The sequence below is a fragment of the Bacillus rossius genome (genome assembly GCF_032445375.1).
Source record: "Bacillus rossius redtenbacheri isolate Brsri chromosome 9 unlocalized genomic scaffold, Brsri_v3 Brsri_v3_scf9_2, whole genome shotgun sequence".
Taxonomy (NCBI): domain Eukaryota; kingdom Metazoa; phylum Arthropoda; class Insecta; order Phasmatodea; family Bacillidae; genus Bacillus; species Bacillus rossius.
Window position 1 is genome coordinate 35,834,359 of NW_026962013.1, and position 22,654 is coordinate 35,857,012.

The following is a 22,654-nucleotide window of genomic DNA, read 5'->3' on the forward strand; positions in this document are numbered from 1 at the left end:
ATTCGATAGTGCAGTACAAATAATGATTGATTATACAATAATATAGTATAAATTAGTCGATGGTGCCTAACACTACGTGCGACGTATTGGTTGCCATTGCCGTCGAATGTCCGATTGGGGAGGGAAAGCTTATCGCTCAATTTCTTTCTTCTCTTGTGTTTCTTTTTTTACTTCTGAATATTTTTACTGATGGTAATAGTAAACAGAAGCCACAACCGAAAACTAATAGTACCATGATTTGACATGTGGATATATTGACAAGAGGATACATTTGCAGAATAAAAATAATTTTTAACATGAAAGAAACCAGACCTGCAGATGATGCCATATATTTTTCTTTTATGCAGGAAGTAGCTATTCCAATACAGCATAGACAATAAAGAACATATATCTGTTTATGAAGATTTTACCATTTCAATTAGTTTTCAGATGTGTTTGTTCTACAGCAAGTATTAAAGCAATTTTCTGATAGAACAATAGAAAATAGACAATAAAAATATAGGAAGAACAATTAGAGAGGTACTTTTACAATTCAAAATATGTGATTTAAGGGCTCTATGAAGAATTTAAAGGTAGGAACATTATTTAACAAGCTCATCTAATAATAATTTTCATGAGAATTTTAATTGTTTATGTTAATTATTATTGTTATGCGTACACTGTGTTTTTATTCCTGGCAGTGCAGAAGCAATTTTAGTTGTGCCCTTATGCTTTACTATATTATTTGTATCAATGTGGTCTTTTCTTTTAATTTTGCTGTTGATTGCTACTCACATAGGTAGTTTAAACAAAATACGAGAGCTACTAATTTATATTAAGGAAAAACACTTTTATCACAGTAGTAATATAGTCTGTAACAGGAATACTTTTATTTTAATCTTTTTTTCATGTTATATAATATTAAATCATAGATATTTTATTAGCTCTGATGCAACCAAAATGGTTAACTACGTAATTTTATATTAATGTAGTAACATTTCATGCCTGTGTGTGTGTGTGTGTGTGTGTGTGTGTGTGTGTGTGTGTGGGGGGGGGGGGGGGGAGGAATTTGGTTTTGCCAAAACAGTGGCCACCCTAAATAATAATTTAATTAGATTTTTAAGCATATTTTAAGGTCTTTTGGATAGAAATGAAAAAAATTGCCTCATATTGTGATACAGAAAAAGCTCAACCATGGATAGATTTGAACTAGGTACACTTGAATATAACCATTTAATTTAAACCAACATTGAAAGGGCAGATAGTAGGAAAATGAAAGAAATTGCTTGGCATCTAGGTAGAAATAATTATTTCAGTAAAAATTGCTTCAAAAAACAAATACCACATTATAAAAATTACATTCTCATCAATTTATTCTATTAAAACTAACAAAATATTTTCTTCCACCTACAAACTTTTCCGTACAAAATATTTCTTAAGATGAATAATGTGACATGCAATATATTTCATTAACAAAACTAAAACATAAAATACGTACATTGTACAAACTAGATATAATCTCAAAACATAGCATTAAAAAAAAAAAAAAAAAAAAAAAAAAAAACTGTATTCAAGCAAATGGCAAGCACACACAACCTATAACTGTAATCCCAAATTATTTAAGTGCTAAAATAATTCATATAAAAATATCATTCTATCTATCCATGACAGTATTGTCAAGTTGCTAAATATATACCATTACAACTGCCGCCTTGGCTTTCAATATGTACAGGTAAAGCTCATCACAAAGTAGACATAATATCAGCTAAAGCTATTAATGATTAAACAACTTCTTTAAAATAATTGGTTTTTCAATGAGATTTACATATATATTCAATCACTTAACTTTTGTTAGCATTATTTAAAATTGTGACTTGTAGAGAAACCTAAAAGAGAAATCGTGTCATCACCTGTACATCAAGAATTGGAACAAAGAGCAAAACCCATACAAGGTGTCCATTGCAAACCTGTCAGGGGTCGCTAAATAAGCATTTCCTTCACTTTAAAAAAAAAATTATGAGTATTTCTTGACACCTTCAATCTGAATTCTGGTTTCCTCTGCAGCTGAGTTCATCTATGGCCTTTCATCACAAACTGGTATTAATTTAAATTATATTGCATGATGATAAGCCAATAAACATATTATTATTCCCCTGTTCTACCTGCAACAGTCTCATGAAGCAACTAATGATGCTTGGATTTTTTCACAGATTCCTAGAATAACCTTTATTGTTTAACCTAAAATGGGCTTGAATGGAAATTGTTTGCTGTGTTTCGAGCTTATTCAATTTATTTGTTTTCTTTTTTAACTGGCGTGGCTATTTTATTTGATAAGTCACAAATATAAAACTTGAATATGCTTAATTTGTTACGGTTCTTTCATTGTTTTCCTTTTTTGCATCAATTAAATAAACTTATTAGCTTACATATAGTGAAGTATATATGAATAGAACGTTTAGTGCATAAACTATACTAGATGAGTAACCAGAAAAAAAAAACATGGTATGGAGAAATCCCTCTCATGTGATGAAACAACTTTTTCTGCCATCGACTACTGAAGGCTTAAATAAAGTAAAGGGGTGTGTTTTACATAGCACAGTTGGGTCCACACAATGCATACTGAAATATACATGTTATATTGTGCCTGATGTATAATATTCACACAGATACTTAAAATCTTTAGTTGAATGCATTGCAAATTTTTTTTTTAAATGCATAATAAACATTTTACTGAATAATGAGCATAACAATTAATATATCAAATTTAATTATGTATGTATTTCTTAAATTACAGTTATCAGATAATGTTGTTAACAGTAGTATCTAATGACATATTTATCAATAAAACCTAAAATAAATAAAACTTATGTTACTACCCTGAAACAAAAGTAATAAAATGATAAAAACATAAAAAATTTGAAGAATGAAACACAGCTTAAACAAAATCTCATCTACTATTAATCAGTTGAACTCTGTGCTGTGATTCAAAGCACACAATGTTGACTTACAATCATGTTTCTGCTGATATTTGCTATTCTGAGGTAGGTACATATTACTATAATCTAAACATCCCTAATTGTTGAAAAACAATTTCCCCTGAGAACCGTAAAATATGTATCAATCAAAAAAAAAGTATTCATCTTATAACCAATAGAAGTTTTTTATCCATAAAATTATAAATTCAAAATTATAATTAAAAGTTTGTTACAAATTCAATTTTAAAAACTGAATGAAATCTGTGTAAATTGTACTATGCTGAAATATGTATATCTCACACAATCAACCCAGTCTACACTGCTAATTATAAATCAGGCACCTTTTAGTACTTATTTGATTAGTAATGCATATTAAAAAAAAAACTTTTTTAAACAAATACAGGAACATCATCTCCAGAAAGTTAATACTGTTGTTTAAAACTCAAGGAAACACGAAATTCTTGACAAATTGCAATTCAATGCAAATCCCATAGCAAACCTTATGGATAGGTATGTACTACTTGTAACCATGCTTAAATTGCCACAAAAACCCCCACACAAGTTAGACAAGGGCAAATTTATTTCAGGCACAAAACTCTCTGTAATGATATTTAATAAAAAAAATCTGAGCCTGTTTTGCTGATAGTAAAACATTAATGCTCTGGCTATATGGTTTTCAAGCAGGTTTCAATACTGATGATATGTACGTATTGCTACGGAACAACACTATTAATTCAATTTTCAATTCTACCTCAGACAAAAAAAATTGAACTGCAAACTGGTGGCTAACATATTTTAACAAGTAAACCTAGCGGCCAGAAGGCAAACACAGCCAAACAACTCAACAGTTCACAACTGTCTTGCCAGGGATGTACACAGGGAGGGGAAGGGGGCATTCCCTCCCCCAAACCCCACCAACAAATGCTACCTACACTGCTGTCTCTTGACACAAGGGGACAGATAGTCCAACAATTTAATAAAAAGTGTGCTTGCACCCACAAAAAAATATGTTATTTCTAAGCATGTCTTCCTATGAGAAGCAGCCTGATACTTCTTGTGATACTGTTACATGTTTCAGAACATTAAAATTCACTTTACTCTTTGGACCATAAAATTCTACAACCAATTTTTAAACAATTTTTCTTGCTATTTTTAATGTCTGAAATTAAAATTTGTTACAGATTTCTATGAAGTGTTGGAAACTTCCAGAGGCCAGATTTTCATTTGTCAATGCAAATTTATAAAATAAAATGGTTTAAATTACATAATTTAAACTTCTAAAGTGGTGTTTCTCAACCACGTGAAAATATATCAAAACTTGGGCACAAGCAAGTAGGTTGCTATTCTTTAAGTGCACAGCTCATTCTTTGCTGCTACCTTTTCCTTCGTTGCACTTTGCTTGTCTGGAGTCTGAAGAAATAAGAATGCTTTGCCCTAACCCTCTTCATGTGGGCATAATGCATAAAACTCTGTTTTGTAAACCAAGCATTTTGCAGTGACATCACAACCATCAGTCGTTCACAGATCTTTATCAAGGTTGAGCTGTAAAGAAAAAGCATGGTATTTACTGATCAGTGAAACTGTAACTCTTTGTGATATTTTGGAAATTTACAGGCTAACCAATATCTATTGTAAATTATAGTTTTCATAAAAACAGGTCTGCCCATTATAATATTAAAAATGTTTCGCTGCCTCATTTTCTAAACAGTAAAGCATATGCTTTCTCACACCACATGCTAGTCAGCTGACCCAGTTTTCTGCCTATTTTGACCTAAGCTTCTGTACAGTTAGGGTGTAATTTTACTTACAACACATCAAATTATGAAATAAACTGATAATCTGAACATCTAATTTTCCCAACTGAGACTTGCAAAAAAAAAAGTCATTTAATGAATAAATAAGTTTTATATGCAATTTAGTTTGTTTCTAAATAAGTTAGAAATTTGGTTGTATCATTTAGTACACTCAAGTTGGTCACACAGACGACTCTTAGGGAAGTGAATATTCATTAAAACAAGGTTTAACTAAATAAAACATACTGCCAGCACTTGTGAAAGTAACATTTCAATTTAGCCAGCTCATACCGGTTTTACTATCTGAAATGTTCACGTAAATTGTCTCCGATGTCTCTATACATTGACTATATCAGGAAGTTTGAACATATGAGCAGCAGACTCGGTTCTAATACATACATCAGTCTTGCACGTTTGACCTAAACTGTGCAGCACAACTTGGAATGTGAAATATCAAACTACTGAGACACCCCGTAGTGATGGCCGTGTCTCAGACAGTACAAATGACCTGAACGTATCAGGTATCAGATTTAACACAGGTAATACAGCATTGTAGAAAAGTTCCATCAACACACAACTAGTCCTCTAGAAATTAACTACGTACAAATATTTTTGTTAACATAGAATGCTGACCTATAAAAATTTAATGAAAAAATTTAGACAATGTCCACCTATAAATACGTACTACCACTACAAAAATTCATATGGGTTTCTACTTTTTGGTGTACTATTCATGTAATGCAAACTTATGTTTTTAAATGCCAAATTTAAAAAGGATGATTCAAGAAATTTTTAGTTAGTGTTGGGCCGATTTCTAATATCTACCAATTCCTATTCCAGTTCCCAATCTCAAAATCAGGATTTAATTTAAATTCCTTATACTTTTAGATCAAGCTATCCGAAAAACTTGATTTACACAAAACCTTTGTATTATTTTAAAAATATAATCACATATTGCATTGATTACGTATTTACAACTAAGATAAATAATACTAATTTCATCTTATAAACATGGCAAGAGTATGATTTCAAAACACTTGTATCCACATACAATAATACATACATTCAATTGCATGTGCTCATGCTACATTTTGAATGTATGTACAGATAAATTTCATTACAGTATACATGAAAATACCCAGGTTTTGGTACTTAATAATGAACTAATGAACATAATTAATACTGACTGTTAAATATTTTGTAGATATGTGAAAATATATAATAGGTTCCACTGTATTTACAATAACAATACTATTACAAAAAATTGAACCCAAATTTAAAAAAAAAAAAAAATTAACAAAGGAGTTAATAGTAACCAAATTTGTGAGCAACATTTAAGGGTGTATGACCCGTTCCAGGTCATGATTTTAGATTTATGTTAATCACTGATCAACTTTTAGACATTTTCAATCGTTTAAATCTCACGAAATGAAAAATATATATAGTCGCATACTTTTTGCATAACTAGCTGCCAAAGTTACATTTTTAATCTTTTTGGGTTGTACAAATAATGAGAATTTAATTTATTGCAGAACTGAAACTTTTTAGGATTAACTGCAATGCCACTGGCTACTTCAAGAAATGGTTTGCATTTCTATCACAAAAACTCATTACATGTTTCTTGGCTGTCAAGATCATACAAATTTTGAGAATTTTGAAATGTCAGGTAAAATTAATTAATATTAGGTGTCCACATTCTGGTAATACATGAAAGTTAGATTTAATCAAGGAATTTCATTTACATCCTGAAAAAGTTACGTGAATTCCTTTGTGATAATAATTTGAGGGGGAAATGTCATGCTCCGGTCTGCAAAAACCAAGACTGAGGAAGTTTTTTTGTTTTTTTTTCAGATGATGTTTTACTTAGTGCAGAGTCATGCCCATACACAAACTAAAAGGGCATAGCAAGCACTTTATAAATTTTATTTATTTTTTCGTAAAACATTCATACTGTGTATTTTTTCATTATATGTATATATCTTTTTTTTTTTGCAAATAATGTTGTTCAAAAAAATATATGAAAAGAAATAAAAGCAGTGGATAGAAAGCTAGTCCGCTACGGAGATGGCGGAGGCTGGATTTTATTTTTATTGCATAAGTATTCAACAATTTTAAAAAAAATAGTGTGATGAATTTGAAATTTTTGCTATAGAAAGTCAGGGAAATTTAATCACAGATTTTTGTGGACTCGACACAAAATCACAGTGATCCAGTAATTGGAATTTTTTTCCTAAGGAGTCTTTTTCACTTTTATTCCATGGTTCTGTTAAACTGAGCAATATTAAAAAAAGTGTGCATGGTCACCATGCACATTAGAAGCAAAACTTAACAGATGGAAGGATATGACATTTGTAGGCTACATAAATATTCCTATTACAAAGTGTAGTAAATACACTAGAACTCTGAATTTACGAAGCAGCTATTTTACGAATACATTTTTTGGGACCATCAAAAAGTCGGAAACTTTTAACACCAAAATATATTTTAAAAAATGAAAAAAATCACAGTGTAAACTTATAAAAATTAAAATTGGTTATTTGTTCAACACACAGCACATATTATGTGAGTGCTTTAATACTCTCAATTATGTTCCTATAAGAAGAACCAAAAAAAAACAGGAAGAGGAAGAATACATTTCCTTTAATAATGTAGCAGCGGTAGCTTCTGAGACGTAAATGGGTGCGCGCAAAGGTAGGCTGACAGCAGCGGCACCATCATGACAAATGGCTTACCCCTCTCTCTCCTGGTTTACTAAAGCTCATTCCTCTCAGAGACATGTAACATCTCGTCTCCCCCTCTCAACATTCCAACATTCACTCCCCTTGTACAGCCTTTCCATGAGAAACTGTAAACATCCCCACGAAAGTCAAAACACCATGTATAGTCTATTCCTGGTATAAAAAAATATATATACGTATATATTTGTAAGGCCCATGCAAGAACCATTTATTGTTAGTAAAGTTTGTACAAGTTGTTATGGCATCAGACATTAAATTAAATTTAAAAAAAAACATGGAATAGGTATGCATACTGTGTTTATTAGTCACATGTGGCATTTCTGATGGAAAACCACAAACTTTGAAATTTTTTTAAAGGAAAAATTTATTTAGCAGGGCCATAAAAATATTTATTTTACCGCAAATGAACTATACTCACATTTCCCTCCGCATTCCAACAGTTGCGGCACATGACGCATAGCAACTGCAACCGTGTACAGCAAGAGAGAAGAAAGAAAAGATGATCAGCAGTGACTTCCTTCCCTTGAGCTAATCGCCAGCAACCCACAGTACGTATTATCTTAACACATGTCACATTCCTCCCGTCTGCTGGGGAGGTTCGCCAGTAAACAGTGCTCAAATATGACACACGTGACGCTGTTTGTAGGCACCGATCATAGTTTATCAACTGCATATGCTTATTTCAACCTTCTAGACGAACAAATAAATCACAATTACTTTCAGAAAAATTCACGGGGGTTTCTCACATTAAAATGTACAGTGTGTTTTTAATGAATGCGTTTGTCATTACAGCGCAGTGTTTTCCTTAACCACATACGCCTATGACCACTTTTATGAAACAGTGTAGGTGTAAATGGAACTAGGTATGTGCTTGTTCCCCTTGATTCTGGTAATGTGCATTTTTAATCAATTTTAATGGTGAGCTGTTAAAATTTAAGTTATAAAGCCGAAAAGGAGAAGCTTCCAGCTAATCAACCAAGCCTTGGGCAAGTGGATTCTAATCAGTAGTATTTCTGTTGCTCTTATCACCCCTCCTCCATCTCTCCCATAAGGAATGAATGCTGGCATTTCCTTGGGTAGTATTAATAAAAGAGGGGAGGAGAAAAGTATCAGTGGTGGCAAAGTATGAAGCAGGAGAACTAGGCTAAATACTACATGCTTCTGTACGTGGTTCGCTTGTTTATTTTAGGTGAGAAATGTCTTAAATGTGTACACCTACAACAAAATACAACCAGGTTGGTAGTAGTAGTGCTGTTGAAAACTAGAAGAGATCACTACTCATGTGATTATAGGAATAACAATGTGTAAGAGAGGCAGGTACGAATACACCACTTGACATGCTGTAATGTACAGTAGATATTTTTTAATGTTTGCTACAGGAGAGACGCAAGCATCGGAAACCGGACGAAGCGGCGAGGAGGGTGGGTGGTGGGGCGAGTGAGCGGCCGCCTGTTTGCCTGTTGGCGAGGGCCAGCGTGCATTCCACGTTCACACGCCGTAGCCGGAGATTATTTTTTTCATTGCTTTAATAGTATTTAATATTTAATGATACTTTAGTTATTAACACCAAATACACACAATAATACAAGATTTATTTGGTTCAAAAAGTTAAACAATATTTTTCTTCGGGAGAGAAGGGGAGGAGGAGTGAAAACGGGCCACCCCCAATAGTGATTTTACAAATGCAATCATTGGAACCATGAGCATACATAAGATCGGGGTTCTAGTGAAATTCTTTATTGACTAGTGTCCATGTCTTAGGTGGAATCTAAGAATGAAATAATGAGTTTGAGAGAAAACAGTTTGTTTTTTCCAGCACGACAAAAAATGCAACAGTGTTGAACACCTTCATTAAAGCTATCCCAAGAGTGAAGAGTGTGGTACTACTAATATTCCCACTTTCTCTTGCCCTGCTCCTGAGTGTTACACCTTTTGTTAGGTTCTGATGAGTCATATTGACTTACCGTATCTACTCACGTATGGGTATGGGTCACATATTTTATGCAGATTTTTAGTTTAAAAAAGTGTAGTGTGACTTTTTATGTGAATTTATAACTTTGAGGAAAAAAATTATAATTGCGGTGTCTTGAATATGTATGTAAATAACTTTACTGTGTTGATTTTTAATAAGTATATATACGAGTAAGTATAAATTGCTTAGTTAAAATATCCTAGCAGTGCGTGAAAAGCACTGTGAATAACACCATTGTGCAACGTCTGCCCGGCCGCCGAACCATTCGCAGTGATGTGACTTGCTGGGCTGGCATTCGGCTGGAGGGGGGAAAATCTTAAAATAAACCAGCGAGTTTGTATGTATGTGTTCTGTGAGTGCATGAGGCCCTGTAGCGGTGTTGGCAGTTATCCCTCCCTCCCGCCCTACCCCACACTTGTAAATGTCCGTGAACTGGCACAATCTCCACGTGTCTATTTCGACAGGTTTTTAGGATGCAACATTCCATGACAAAATTACAGCCATCGTTGGTGGTTGGTGCTTTGAAAGCCGCACTTCAAGGCCCAGCTTTTTACATTCTTCAGCTCCCGCACAAATTTCTCACCAAAGGTAAGGTGCGTGCGTGCTAGTTTTTATAAAAGAAACTGACAAGAAAAGGTAGCTTGCTGCCTTTTTTTTCTTTACTGAAAGTGGAGTGGTTTAAAAAAATACAATAGCCGGGGGAGAGGTGGAGAATTGTGGGCTGACCTCAATCCCTTCTACACAGAAAAACAGAAGCACAGAAAGCAAACAAAAAGAGGATCAAAGATTAACACCAGTGCCATATTTCTTACGCACCAATAAGCTGAGATACGGAACAGACTTCACTTGTACTTTAATGTAGACAGATATATGGTCCGACACTTAATTGAGGGCGACCCTTACGGCAAAAAGGTTGTATTTTTATGATCCAATTTATATGCAAAGGCGACTCTTCTGTGGGTAAATATGATACCCACCAGTGCAATAAATTGAATACTTAAAATTACAATAAATATTTTTTAGCCGTGTTCATGGCCATAGTTGATGTAGAGTGCACAAATAATGTTATTGAAACTCGTTTTTTCAATTTTTTTTTTGTTTTTTCAATTTTCGCCTTTTGGTTTTCGATCATGCCAGAAACCGTTGCTTGCCATTTTACTGACTTTTTTTCTTCATCCGATTTCTCAGTGAATCTTTTTTGTGCAGCCTGATGTCCCTCAGATTTAATGTGCTTTTCAAGTACATCTTTTTTTTTTTCCATTCCAGACGGTGATTACATAAATTGCACATTAAAATATTTGTATCACTTTCGTAGAACTGTTCACTTTCGTATTCATTTATGCGATCGCGAATGGAAATTACGTTTCGTCCCATTTTTACCACGGGAAATAACATTAAACAACACATTCACGAGTATGCACGTACACTAGAATCTCGTTATAGCGAGCACGGTAATAGAGAGAAAACGGCTATAACGAGGTCTTTTTGAAGAATTTATAGCGTGATCGCGTGAAGCGCGCTTTGGTGGTTTGTCAGCTTTATCTCCAACCCTTAGACATCTTGCCGTTGACACCTGTCACATTCTTCAACCTCGCAGTCGCCACCTAAGTACGTGGCTTTAAAAATAGAATCCCATCCTTTCTTTTATCAAACTTCCGTTAGTTGTCTGTTCATTATTATTATTCTATTCCTGTGAACTCAGTATAACAAATGCTGAACGTGCTGGGGATATGTGCGTGTGTAATGCAACCGCTAGGCTACAAAGAGTGCAGTCCCTTTGTTTCGTTTCTGACTACGTCGCTACAAGATAAGCCGGCTATCATCCAAACGCCCAAACTCAGTGCGTGCGTGCGACTTCACAGTCACAGCATCACTGGCTGGCTTCAGGTATGCTCGACTCGAATAAACCAAGCCTTTGACTATACATATACTTATACGCATTTCTTATTATTTAGAAAATAGAGAAAATCTATTTTTTCCCGCCATTAAATATAACAATGTGGACTTTTTTTTAAATATAAATGCTCTTAATTAATTTTTTGGGACTTTTTCATTAACGAATAATAACATTGTTTATAACTATGTTAGGCCAAAAAGTCAGAGCCGTCTTTATACTTGTTGCTAATTGATCGCGTTAATAATACACAAATATTTATACAATTTTTGGAATTATTTCAGTCGTGACACATTTACAATCACGTCACGTTATTTATTTTACTATCCGACAAATAGAAGGCACTACCGTATTGATTTCCGAATAGCTAGGACAGTTTTCTTGTAACTTTTGTTTCGGTCAGTTGTTGGGGTATCTGTCCAGTTTGAGTTTAATTTAAATTTATTTTCTAAAAAAGTTAACAGGTTTCTTTAAATGAAAAAAGAATAGTTTTCCAGCGACTATTTCGTTTTGAGGCGTACGTGCATTGCCACACTCCTGCTTTTCTGTAAGGAATTAAATTGTCGCGCTACATTAGCGCCGCCTGTTAGCAACATCCCGAACCAACATGGCCGCCAGCAGACAGCCCGCGTCGACAATAGATAGCAGCACAATGCTACGTCGGCCGCGGGCCAAGTCGAGTAGTCGATTGCGGGCTGAGATGCTATACTTACGTGGCGTGTTAGGGTATTCTGGTTATTTTGACGCAATTGGTGATTGCATCCGTACTTGTGGGTTATCGTTTTAAAGAGAATTCACACATCTGCCCACAGAAATTAATATTTCGTTCATATAACCTGTTATTTTCCAATTATACAGGTTTAAACCCAATTTTTATGCTATTTTCGGTTAATTTTTATTTTTTGGGGGCCAAAATCTGTCCAATTCGGTTATAGCGAGGACACGGTTATAGCGAGGATCAAACCCGGAACCGTGACACCTCGCTATAACGGGACTCCAGTGTATTTGTAAACACACCACTTTCCACAGACTACACAAGAATGCGGCTTTCACGTGAAACACAGCGAGAAAATGGGCGCCGCGAAGCAGAGATGTCGCAATATGGTGGCCTAAAAACTTGTACTCTGCAAGATAACGGACAATCTTCCAGCTAGTTTTTCTTTGCTTTGTTTACAATCGTGAGGCACGTATGGCCATTCTTCATTCATATTTACGAACAATAGTTGTTGTGAATGACGTGACAATAAGATACTTGTGCTGAATACGCCATCAAATGATGGTTTCTTTTAATACTGAACTGAAACTAAATACAATCGGTAAATAAATTGTGTAGAGTGAAGAGAAATCTACGTTTTTTTACCTTGATTTCGCATTTATCTCGGAATAGTCTTGATTTCGCATTTTATAGTGGAAAAAATATGATTTAGCATATTTTCGCATCTATTTCGCGAAAACGAAAAATCACCATCCCTAATAATGACCCATTGGTCAGAATGTTATTCAACTGAATAGTAATTAATTTTCCGACAAAAGTCGGCTCCGGTTTATAAACTTCTAATTAGAATTTTATTAATATCTGCAAAAATGAAACTAATATCGGCCCAGCACTAATTCAATAATTGTTTTAACAAAAAAAAAATACCATTATCATTTTTTTCTTAATTTCCGTGTTCTATACCACATTTTTACTAATTGTACACAATCTCTGAGTGGTTTAATTATCACAAACATGACCACCTTCAAACTGAATGCTTCGACATTCATTAAATACAAAATGCATGAATGTAAAATAATTAGTTGTTACGATGTACTTGGCAGTTGGCTACAGCTGCCTCTGTGCAATCACATGGGCAGCATGTGTAGCCCCAGCATGTGGTCCGGGAAGAGCGGTCCCTGTGGCTGGGCGTACAGGTACGGGGCACCCCCGGGGTCGCCCAGGCACACGGCCGACTGCAAGCTCTCGTCCGGCAGCTCGCACACCGGCGCCCCCGGGCCCAGGGGCCCTGGGGCCTGCGCCACGGCCTGGCCCGTGCGCATGGCGCCGGGCTCCGACTTGTGCCGCCGCCGCGTGTGCTTCAGCCAGTTGGGGTAGTTGGTGAACGTGCGCTCGCAGAACTTGCAAGCGTACGGCCGCTCGCCCGTGTGGATGTTGTAGTGTTGCTGCGGACACCGGTTGTCCAGCATTAGGCCGAGCTCTCTTCCTCGGATGACACGAGCACGAAAACTACCCCAACCTCACCATATCGTGAGTATAAGGCAAGTCCGCCAGACGGTTAAATTAATTATTTGGCATTATTAAAGTTAGCTGGTCCCAACTTAAATAAAGCAATTTTAAATAACTGAAAGTCATTTTCAGCCAAAACATTAAACCACAGTTTTTTTCCCCTGCATGAAATAAGCCATCACCTAACATCCAACAAATTGTGTTATGCAAAAATGAGTTAAAAAACAAATGTAAAAAAAAAAGCATTGTTAAGACAGCTTGCAGGTACAATCTGATACTATGTTAAGCAAAAATTATTTAATCAACATTCCAAATTACTGTGCCATCTAGTGGCCAAACATTCAACCCACTGCCCTACCCACTGGCCATTGTGTGTTCAACTTTGAACTCAAATTACCCAGTTCTAAATGTTTGTGGGTTAACCCATTTTTTACATAACACTGTCTAAGGATGGATGGTTCACCTTACTTGACAAGCAAATGCTCCAACAACTAATTTGTGGGGAGAGACAGAACACCAATTTCACAACAACACAGTTTTTTTAGAAAATGTGCTGTATGAGGATAGAATACTTTCTGGCCACAGACCAGCAAACATGTGCACAATACAGGACAGCAGAACATGAAGAAGTACTTAATACAGTATTATCAGAGTTGGTATTATGTGTTTGGGACGTAAGAACACAGCCAGTAAAAGAGAAGGAACGAGGCAAACAGGCAACCAACAGTCACCTTGAGCTTGGTGGTGCTGAGGAAGCCCTTGCTGCAGTAGGTGCACACGTGCGGCCGGGCATCTGTATGCACCATCGAGTGCACCTTGAGGCAACGTTCCGTCTTGTAGTTCTTCATGCACACCTTGCACTGGAACGGTCGCTTCTCACTGTGGAAGCTGTAGTGTCGGTTCAGGTGGGACTTCTCCGCAAAGCTGCAATTACAACCACGGACACTGCTTTGCCTGATGAGCTCTAAGTATGTTCAAATGATGTTACACTTACATTATTATAACATTATTTTTTAGTACGTAGTAGTGTTTTTCCATGACCGTTACAAATGTTTACAATAGTGAGGAAAGTAAAGAAGCCATCACAGATCCTTTAGTCGCTCACTGCTTTGGTAATTTGTATTATTCGTGAAATAATCTGATCGCTCATTAGACTGCAATAAGGTACGCCCATGCTAGTAATTTGTCCCCTTATAATTGGCAGCTGTCTGCAAGAGAAACCACTGCCCTGTTTGGCAGGGCCATTAAAGACACATTTGTTCCCGCATTGGATTGCTATGATTGGTGTGCTGACAGCAGACATGTACCTGAAAGAAACCCAGCCAACTATATAAAAAAAAACAAATCATGATAACATTTTTCAACATACAGCTGGCCTGGAAATCTTTTCGTGAAAAGTACATGAGAACTTTGGCGCTGGTTAACTATCAGTTTTATAAACAAAAGGGGGAAATCAGATATATCTATTTGCTTTTAAATCCTGTAGCAAACAAAAGAGGCCATATCACAAAGTAAAACATGACAGACAGAGAAAAACAAAAGGAGGTTGTTAGTACGGATACAACTGTAAATATAGTGCTTTCCCATCTTTGTGCAACAGCAGCAAAAGTATTGGCCGGTGTGCAGTATCCTTGCAACAATATAAATACCGATACACACGACCTCTCATACAGGACAAGCAGTAACTTCAAACACTTCGAACTGACATGAAATGTTCGTCTTGCGCGCTGGAAAATGCGGTGCGAAGGCTAGGCACACTCACCACTTGCCGCACTTCTCGCAGGCGTACGGCCGCTCGCCCGTGTGGTGCTTCACGTGCTGCTGCATGTTCACCTTCTGCGTGAACGTCTTGCCACACACGTCGCACATGAAACGCCGGCCCAGACGGTGGACATTCTGGTGCGCCGTGAGCCCGCCCCTCGTGTGAAGGCTGCAAGAAACCAGCAATGGCTTCCGTGTTCTTTCTCCAACCTCTATGCCTATTACATTTGAAAGAGAGTTAGGAACAAGAAACAATGAATACAACACTCGCTAGTGTAGTATCACCTTTAATCACTGTTAAAAGAGGATATATAAAAATGATTTCTTGGTTATGTTAAAGTGGTAATTGAGCTGCAAAAGTTGTAGAAAATACCTGCAGTTCATCAGTAATAGTAGACAATTTTAAATAGAGGTAGTTTAAACCTCAAATAGTATAAAACAAAGTTAATCCGCCTTTTGTCTCTTTCTTCGCTAACTTCTTCTAAACTATTCAATGGATTTTGATGTAATTTTCTCTATCATTCAAAGAATTTCTTCCAGAAGGTTTATGTATTTAAAAATAGTAGAGAAATCTCAATGTTTTGTAATGAAATCATAAAAAGATGATTTAGAGTGCTTACACGGCTTATGCTGACTTATACTGTACAACCATCAAATTAATGCATTACAGAATTGTATATCTTAAAAGGTCCTACAGAAAACTCCACGATCGCATGTGTCTATCTTCTAAGGATGATTCACGGTAATCACTGGTTCAAAAAAAAATGAGTATTAAATATATTAAATATATTAGTACCTAAGGCATTTATTTTAGATAAAACTAATTTTTTTACCATATCATATGCTAGTTATAAGTATTTACTTATTTAATCTAAATGATGACACATTAGTAGATTGTATACGTGCGAAGCCAAGTTGTTACAGTTTTAGGATCAGTTAAATTTGTAAGCCAGTCTATCCTCCCGCATTTATATTCAATTGTTGATATTATTGACAATAAATTTTTTCCTTTGCTTTTGTATACAGTGACTCTAAACAGTTTTTTCCATCAACTTTTTTTTTGCATTTTAAGTATTTTGTTAATACGTACATCTGCTTGGAACACATTTACTATCATGTGTAACTTAAGTACATTTGTATATTTAAATTTTAACATACCACAATTTGAAAACACTGCTCTCAGTTGGGTGTACTAGTTGTGGGAACTTGCTCTAAGGATGAGAAGTTTTTAAAAGTTTTACAATAATTTTTAATATTAGAGTGCACTCTCAATTAACTGTGTTAATTGGGGCCTACCAACACACCCGGACAATAAAAATCTTGTATATAAAAAGTTTAATCTGTTTCAAAGTACAGGCATCCCTTGAATTTGGGTCGTACTGTATATTTGTCTTCAGTAGAATTCTAAGCTCAAGTGAAGTCTTTCTGAACTGTCTCTTAGCTTGTTGGGACGTAATCAATACAGTACCGTCTCGCCATGTGATCTTTCTCCATCTGCTGGAGATGCAGCAGTTAACACCCCCCCCCCCCCCCCACCCATTGTTTTTAATTTTTATACCCTTAACAAGCAAGTTATTCTTTCTTCTCAGTTCCTTGTTCTTTCATAAAACAACTGGCAAGCAGAGTAACAAAATTGTGCCAGGCTGTGAAGGAATATATAAATAGCACTTTAATACACCATATACATAGGGATGGTGATTTTTCGTTTTCGCGAAATAGATGCGAAAATATGCTAAATTATATTTTTTCCGCTATAAAATGTGAAATCTAGACTATTCCGAGATAAATGCGAAACCAAGGTAAAAAACGTAGATTCGCCTTCACTCTACACAATTTATTTACCGATTGTATTTCGTTTCAGTTCAGTATCAAAAGAAACCATCATTTTATGGCGTATTCAGCACAAGTATCTTATTGCCACGTCATTCACAACACTATTATTCGTAAATATTGAATGAAAAATGGCCAAGCGTGCTTCGCGATTGTAAACAAAGCAAAGAACAACTAGCTGGAAGATTGTCCGTCATCTTGCAGAGTACAAGTTTTTAGGCCACCATATTGCGACATCTCTGCTTCGCCGCGCCCATTTTCTGGCTGTGTTTCATGTGAAAGCCGCATTCTTGTGTAGTCTGTGGAAGGTGGTGTGTTTACAAATACGTGCATACTCATGAATGTGTTGTATACTGTTATTTCTCATGATAAAAATGGGACGAAACGTAATTTCCATTCGCGATCGATTAAATGAATATACAAAAATGAACAGTTCTAAGAAAGTGATACGAATATTTTAATGTGCAATTTATGTAATCGCCGTCTGGAGTGGAAAAAAAAAATAGTGTACTTGAAAAGCACATTAAATCTGAGGGACGTCAGGCTGCAAAAAAAAAAAAAAAGATTCACCGAGAAACCGGATGAAGAAAAAAAGTCGGTAAAACAGCAAGCAACGTTTTCTGGCATGATCGAAAACCAAAAGAAGGCAAAAATTGAAAAAACGAGTTTCAATAACATCAACTATGGCCATGAACACAGCTAAAAAATATTTATTGTAATTTTAAGTATTCAATTTATTGCACTCATAAGTGCTAAAAAGTTGTTTGGAAATCTGCCAAGATAGGCTATCTATGTAGTTGTGTTAGATCTTTATTTCTGTGGTTGTTAATAATTAATGTGTGTATTATTTAATGCTTTTTAAAAATATACTTTTCTTCAGTAATGTAAAATGAGAAAATTGGCTAAATCTTGTTTTTAAAAATGCTACAAAATGCTAAATTTCAAATTCAAAATGCTAAATGTTATTATTTTAAATGCTATAAATCACCTTCTCTACATATACATAATATATATGCACTGGTGGCTTAAAGGAATGTGTATAAAAATTTAACAGCTACTGGAATTGGTTCTTGATTTGGTTAAATTGCCAAGTTGCTAAGAACCGTAGGAACGGAGGACCAAGACAAGACACATCACTACTTCAGAAGTTCATGACAGATCTGGAAGAATTCGCTACAAACAAAAAAAAAAAAAAAAAAAAAAAAAATCTACCACCACGGCAGGGGCAACAGGCGCAACTCACATTTTGCCACACTCTTTGCACGGGAAGTCTGCCCGCTCGCTGAACTTGTGCTTCTTCTGGTGGATGTTGAGGCCCGGGCGGGTGACGAAGCCCTTGCCGCACTCCTCACAGATGAAGGGCTTCACCGTCGTGTGCTTGGCCAGCACGTGCACACGCAGCAAGCTGCGCAGACTGAACCCCTTCTCGCAGTGCTCGCACCTGCGCAGCCCGCGACCCGGCACAGCGTCACTCCCGGTCCTCACATCCACGCAGCAAATATAGATATACAGGGCCGCAACTTAAGAGTCTCTGGCACCCGGGACATGAATGGATTCATGCGCCGCCCCCCCCCCCCCCCCAACTCTTTTTTTTGCACATACAACACAAATAAAGCGGGGGGGTCCGGGGGCCCTCCCACGGAAAAATTGGTGCTATTTAAGCATTTTCCATACCTACATGTAACAGTTTCTGTGCTACTGTACCTTCCCTGCATGAACCCACTATGCACAATAAGTAGTCCGTATAATCACTAGACTCGTTCATTAAATATGTTGAGACATTATATTGTAAATCAGATTAGACATTCCTGGCATGCAAGTTAAAAAACTTTTTACCAGTTACCAGTTGTAGTAGGAATTACAATGCAAGCGATTTCGGCGCCCCCACAGCTTTGCGCCTGGGGCGTATGCCCCGCTTGCCCCCCCCCCCCCCCCCCCCCCCCCAGTTGCGGCCCTGTATATATAGTGTGTCTGTGTACTGTACCAAGATATACGCCATATTTAAGACCAATAAATGTTTTTTTTTTCTTCATATACAGGCGGTGGTTGAATCTGGAACCAAAGTACGAGAAGTTAATATACATATTTCCCCTAGGTGTTTGCAACTTGTTTTATTGATGTTCTGTGTTTGTAAATATCATTTCTGGTGATTAAATGAAAATTAAATTTAATTTAAAAAATGTGTTTTACAGCATTTTTATTTAACAGGTAATATACGTGGTTATGGTTTTGTATAAATGAGAAATATATATACTTTCCTATATAGAAATTTATATCTTGGTACAGTATGCAGAAGTCCAAGTTCTCTCTCTATATCTATATTCACAGCCTAAACACTTTCAACAACAAATGATTTAAAAAAAAAAAAAATACTGTATTTAAATATGTGTGGCTTAAATGTTAGGCTTGTTATGATTAACATCACCCATCCCACATTTGCAGAAAACAGTAAAATAGTATTATAAATGTGATCATTTCCAATAATTGAACCTGGACTTTCTAATTCTATTCAAATCAGTATGAATGTGAAAGGGGCCACATAAGATTAAAAGTCAGTTTGATCAGGACCTGAAAAATATTTTAAATAATCACAATCCAATATCACAAATGCTAGCCAGAAGCATAGCACACATTACTATAAACAGTTATGATATCCTCTTGAATTCTACATTCTTTCTTTCAATAAATATAACAAATCCCTGGTAATCCAACACTGCTTCGATAAGGACACGACATGAAGTCACTACTCAAGAGCACACCTAAAGCGGCCCTCCGTGACGTGGCGATAGCAGTGCGAGCGGAAGGTAGAGTACTTCTCCATCGTCTTGTTGCAGAAGGAACACATGTAAACGGGTTTCTTGCCGTAGGTCGACCGGTAGTGGCTGTCGAAATGGGACTTGAATGGGAACAGCTGTTCACAGTGGTCACACTTGATGCCCCAGTGGGTCTTCCGCCAGTCCTGAGGATTGGCACTCACGTGTGAATCATCAGCTGTCTCACCTGCTGTCCTTCCATCTTCCTGCAGCCCTACGAAAGCACGAGCCTCAGATCACCATTCACTGTAAACTGAACAGTACTGGGAAACAGCTAAACACATTAAATACAAATTAACACACCTAGCTCATTGACCAGACAAAAAAACACCCACTAACACAAAATCAATTAAGAAGTTTACATACAGTAAACGTACAGTCAAAATCAGCAAATATGACACAGAATTCATAGTATCAGAAAGAATAAATTTACAGATCCGTGGATTTCAGAGGCAAAACGTTTATGTACTTGACCTTGACATTAACCTAGAGAAAAATCATTTCTTTGTCCTATTAAAAATTTTTAAGAAGTTGGTTTTTTCTTTAGTAATTAATTAAAGAGTATGGGTATTTCTACATGAGAGCCAATAAACACGTTGATGATAAAGAAAAAAGTTTTATACAATGGTTGAAGTAGAAGAATTTTTCGCTCTAAAGTTAAGATATCACCTTATAAACTAGTATATAAAAAACCCCATTGCTACAAATTTACCTTCTCTAAACGGGGACCACTTAAATCCAGGATGTTCGCAACCACGGCCATGCTGGATTAGCGATTTTACCAGATAATCAAACATCAATATACTTTTCACAAGAATAATTAAAAAAATTATATACAGCAGGGACAGCTCCAGGAAGACTTGTCGGGAAAAACACTGCAGCTGCAAAAACGACATTAAAAAAGTCAGAGATTGGTTTTGGAATATGTAAAAATTTATGGTGTCAAAAAGTTTCCTACAACTTTTGATAAACAAAAAGTTTAACATATGATTTTAACATTTTAGGTGAACACAAATATCCCCTCCAAAATAAATCATATCAGCTCGGGAGGGATTTTCACCTCCACATCACCCCCCCCCCTCCCCCTTTCCACTTTGGAGCCGTGCCCGACATGTACAGTATGATGATGTTTAAAAGATGTTATAAGCTGCTCCATGTCTGTACATTGTATGTACAGTTGTAATATTGTGAAAAGTGACTGATTTAAGAGCACCACCAATATTTAAGGATAAATATAGTAGTTAGAAGGGATGTATGGAGAAGATAAGGAGAGCCAGGAGGTTAAAGGAGACAAGTTCAATGCCCAAATCCAAGTAAACACTAGGGGCTTCATCTTCAATGACTATGTCTTTTAAAAATGCATAGCCACAGAGTTGTAGAAAATCACCCTGGCTATAACGGTGTGGATATGGTAACAAGGTATGGTTTCATATAAATGTACAACCTTAAATTCCTATGCACATTTCCTCAGATGGACACTTTGTGAACTACATTTTAAGGTAGATTTTTTCAGTGACTGGTGAAAACAATTTTTTTAATATTAATATTGTGCTTTGATGTGCAAGATAAATACCTATTATATTGCAGAAGTTATAAATTTGAATTAGTATATGCTTTATAACCAGATACAAGATTATATGGTTAATGGTAATAAAACAGAAATTACATTAAAAAGGATTTCAATAGACTGTATAACACCGAAGTGAAAGTTAATATACCATATAGACCAATATACAAGTTTTATCATCAACTGGAGCAGCATTTAATCAAAATGTAATGTGAATCACAAAAAAAGTAATACTTTATGTTTGAAATTCAAGGAATGTCTTTATTTTTGTACAAAGATTTTACTTAAATGCATAATTTATAAGAAAAAATAATTTAATTTGTTTGCCCACAGATCTGTTAATGAATCACTTTAAAACTGCAAATGATTGCAGATTATTTTTTTATTATTTTGAATGAATCTGTTTTAGACAAACTTATAACAAATTATTTTAATGTAAGATGTAGCATGTCAACTAGAATATATTTTTTGTGGATTAAGTATTAGAAAACCTGGTGTCTATTTATAACAATTATTTATGGAACAAGGGGGTAGGCACTGTGGTAAACAATGGACTTATGCACCAGAACACTCGGGTTCAAAACCTCGTTCAGGCATCCTGATTCTGGTTCCACACGGTTTCCCGAAACCAACCCGACAAATTCTAAGATGATTCCTTAGAATACACCATGACCTTCAAAACCCCATGTCTGTCTCGTGAGTTAGTCCTTAATGACCTCATAGCTGACAAGATTTTAAACTCTGATAAAAAAGAATGTTGGGCTTATTTCCATTCTGGAATTCGCCAATACCATTGGTATCAAAACTGGTCGATTCTTCACCTACAGCTAAACCTCAAAATTTGGAGCATCGTGTTACATTAATAATGGTATCAAAATAAAATTATCAATACCTCTGATTAAATATTTTTTTTTCCATTTGGGCTTTTTCAAACTACTCAGTATTTTTAATTAATCATGTTTATGATTAATCACAGTTTTTGCTGATTTAATTCTATTTAATAGTGTTATGATTTGATCAGTAAACTAAGGGGTTTAATTTAATAACTGAAGGGTGTGTTTAGTTCATCAAGATTTGGTTAAGTTAATAACTAATAAGATATTTAAGG

The 22,654-nt window shown here is 35.7% G+C and overlaps 1 protein-coding gene across 4 annotated transcripts in view; it reads right to left on the bottom strand.

Moving 5' to 3' along the window:
- Positions 1–1,024: 1,024 nt before the first annotated feature.
- The window catches only part of LOC134542983 (zinc finger protein 260-like), a 29,465-nt gene continuing 7,835 nt past the window's right edge, over positions 1,025–22,654 (bottom strand). For all 4 annotated transcript variants that reach the window (XM_063387627.1, XM_063387625.1, XM_063387628.1 and 1 more), the window contains 5 exons: positions 19,926–20,193; positions 18,410–18,607; positions 15,338–15,505; positions 14,307–14,499; positions 1,025–13,511 (listed from right to left, as the gene is read on the bottom strand). In XM_063387627.1, the coding sequence (XP_063243697.1) occupies positions 13,194–13,511; positions 14,307–14,499; positions 15,338–15,505; positions 18,410–18,607; positions 19,926–20,193 (1,145 nt within the window). In that variant the 3' untranslated portion in view covers positions 1,025–13,193. The remainder of the gene's footprint in view (positions 13,512–14,306; positions 14,500–15,337; positions 15,506–18,409; positions 18,608–19,925; positions 20,194–22,654) is intronic.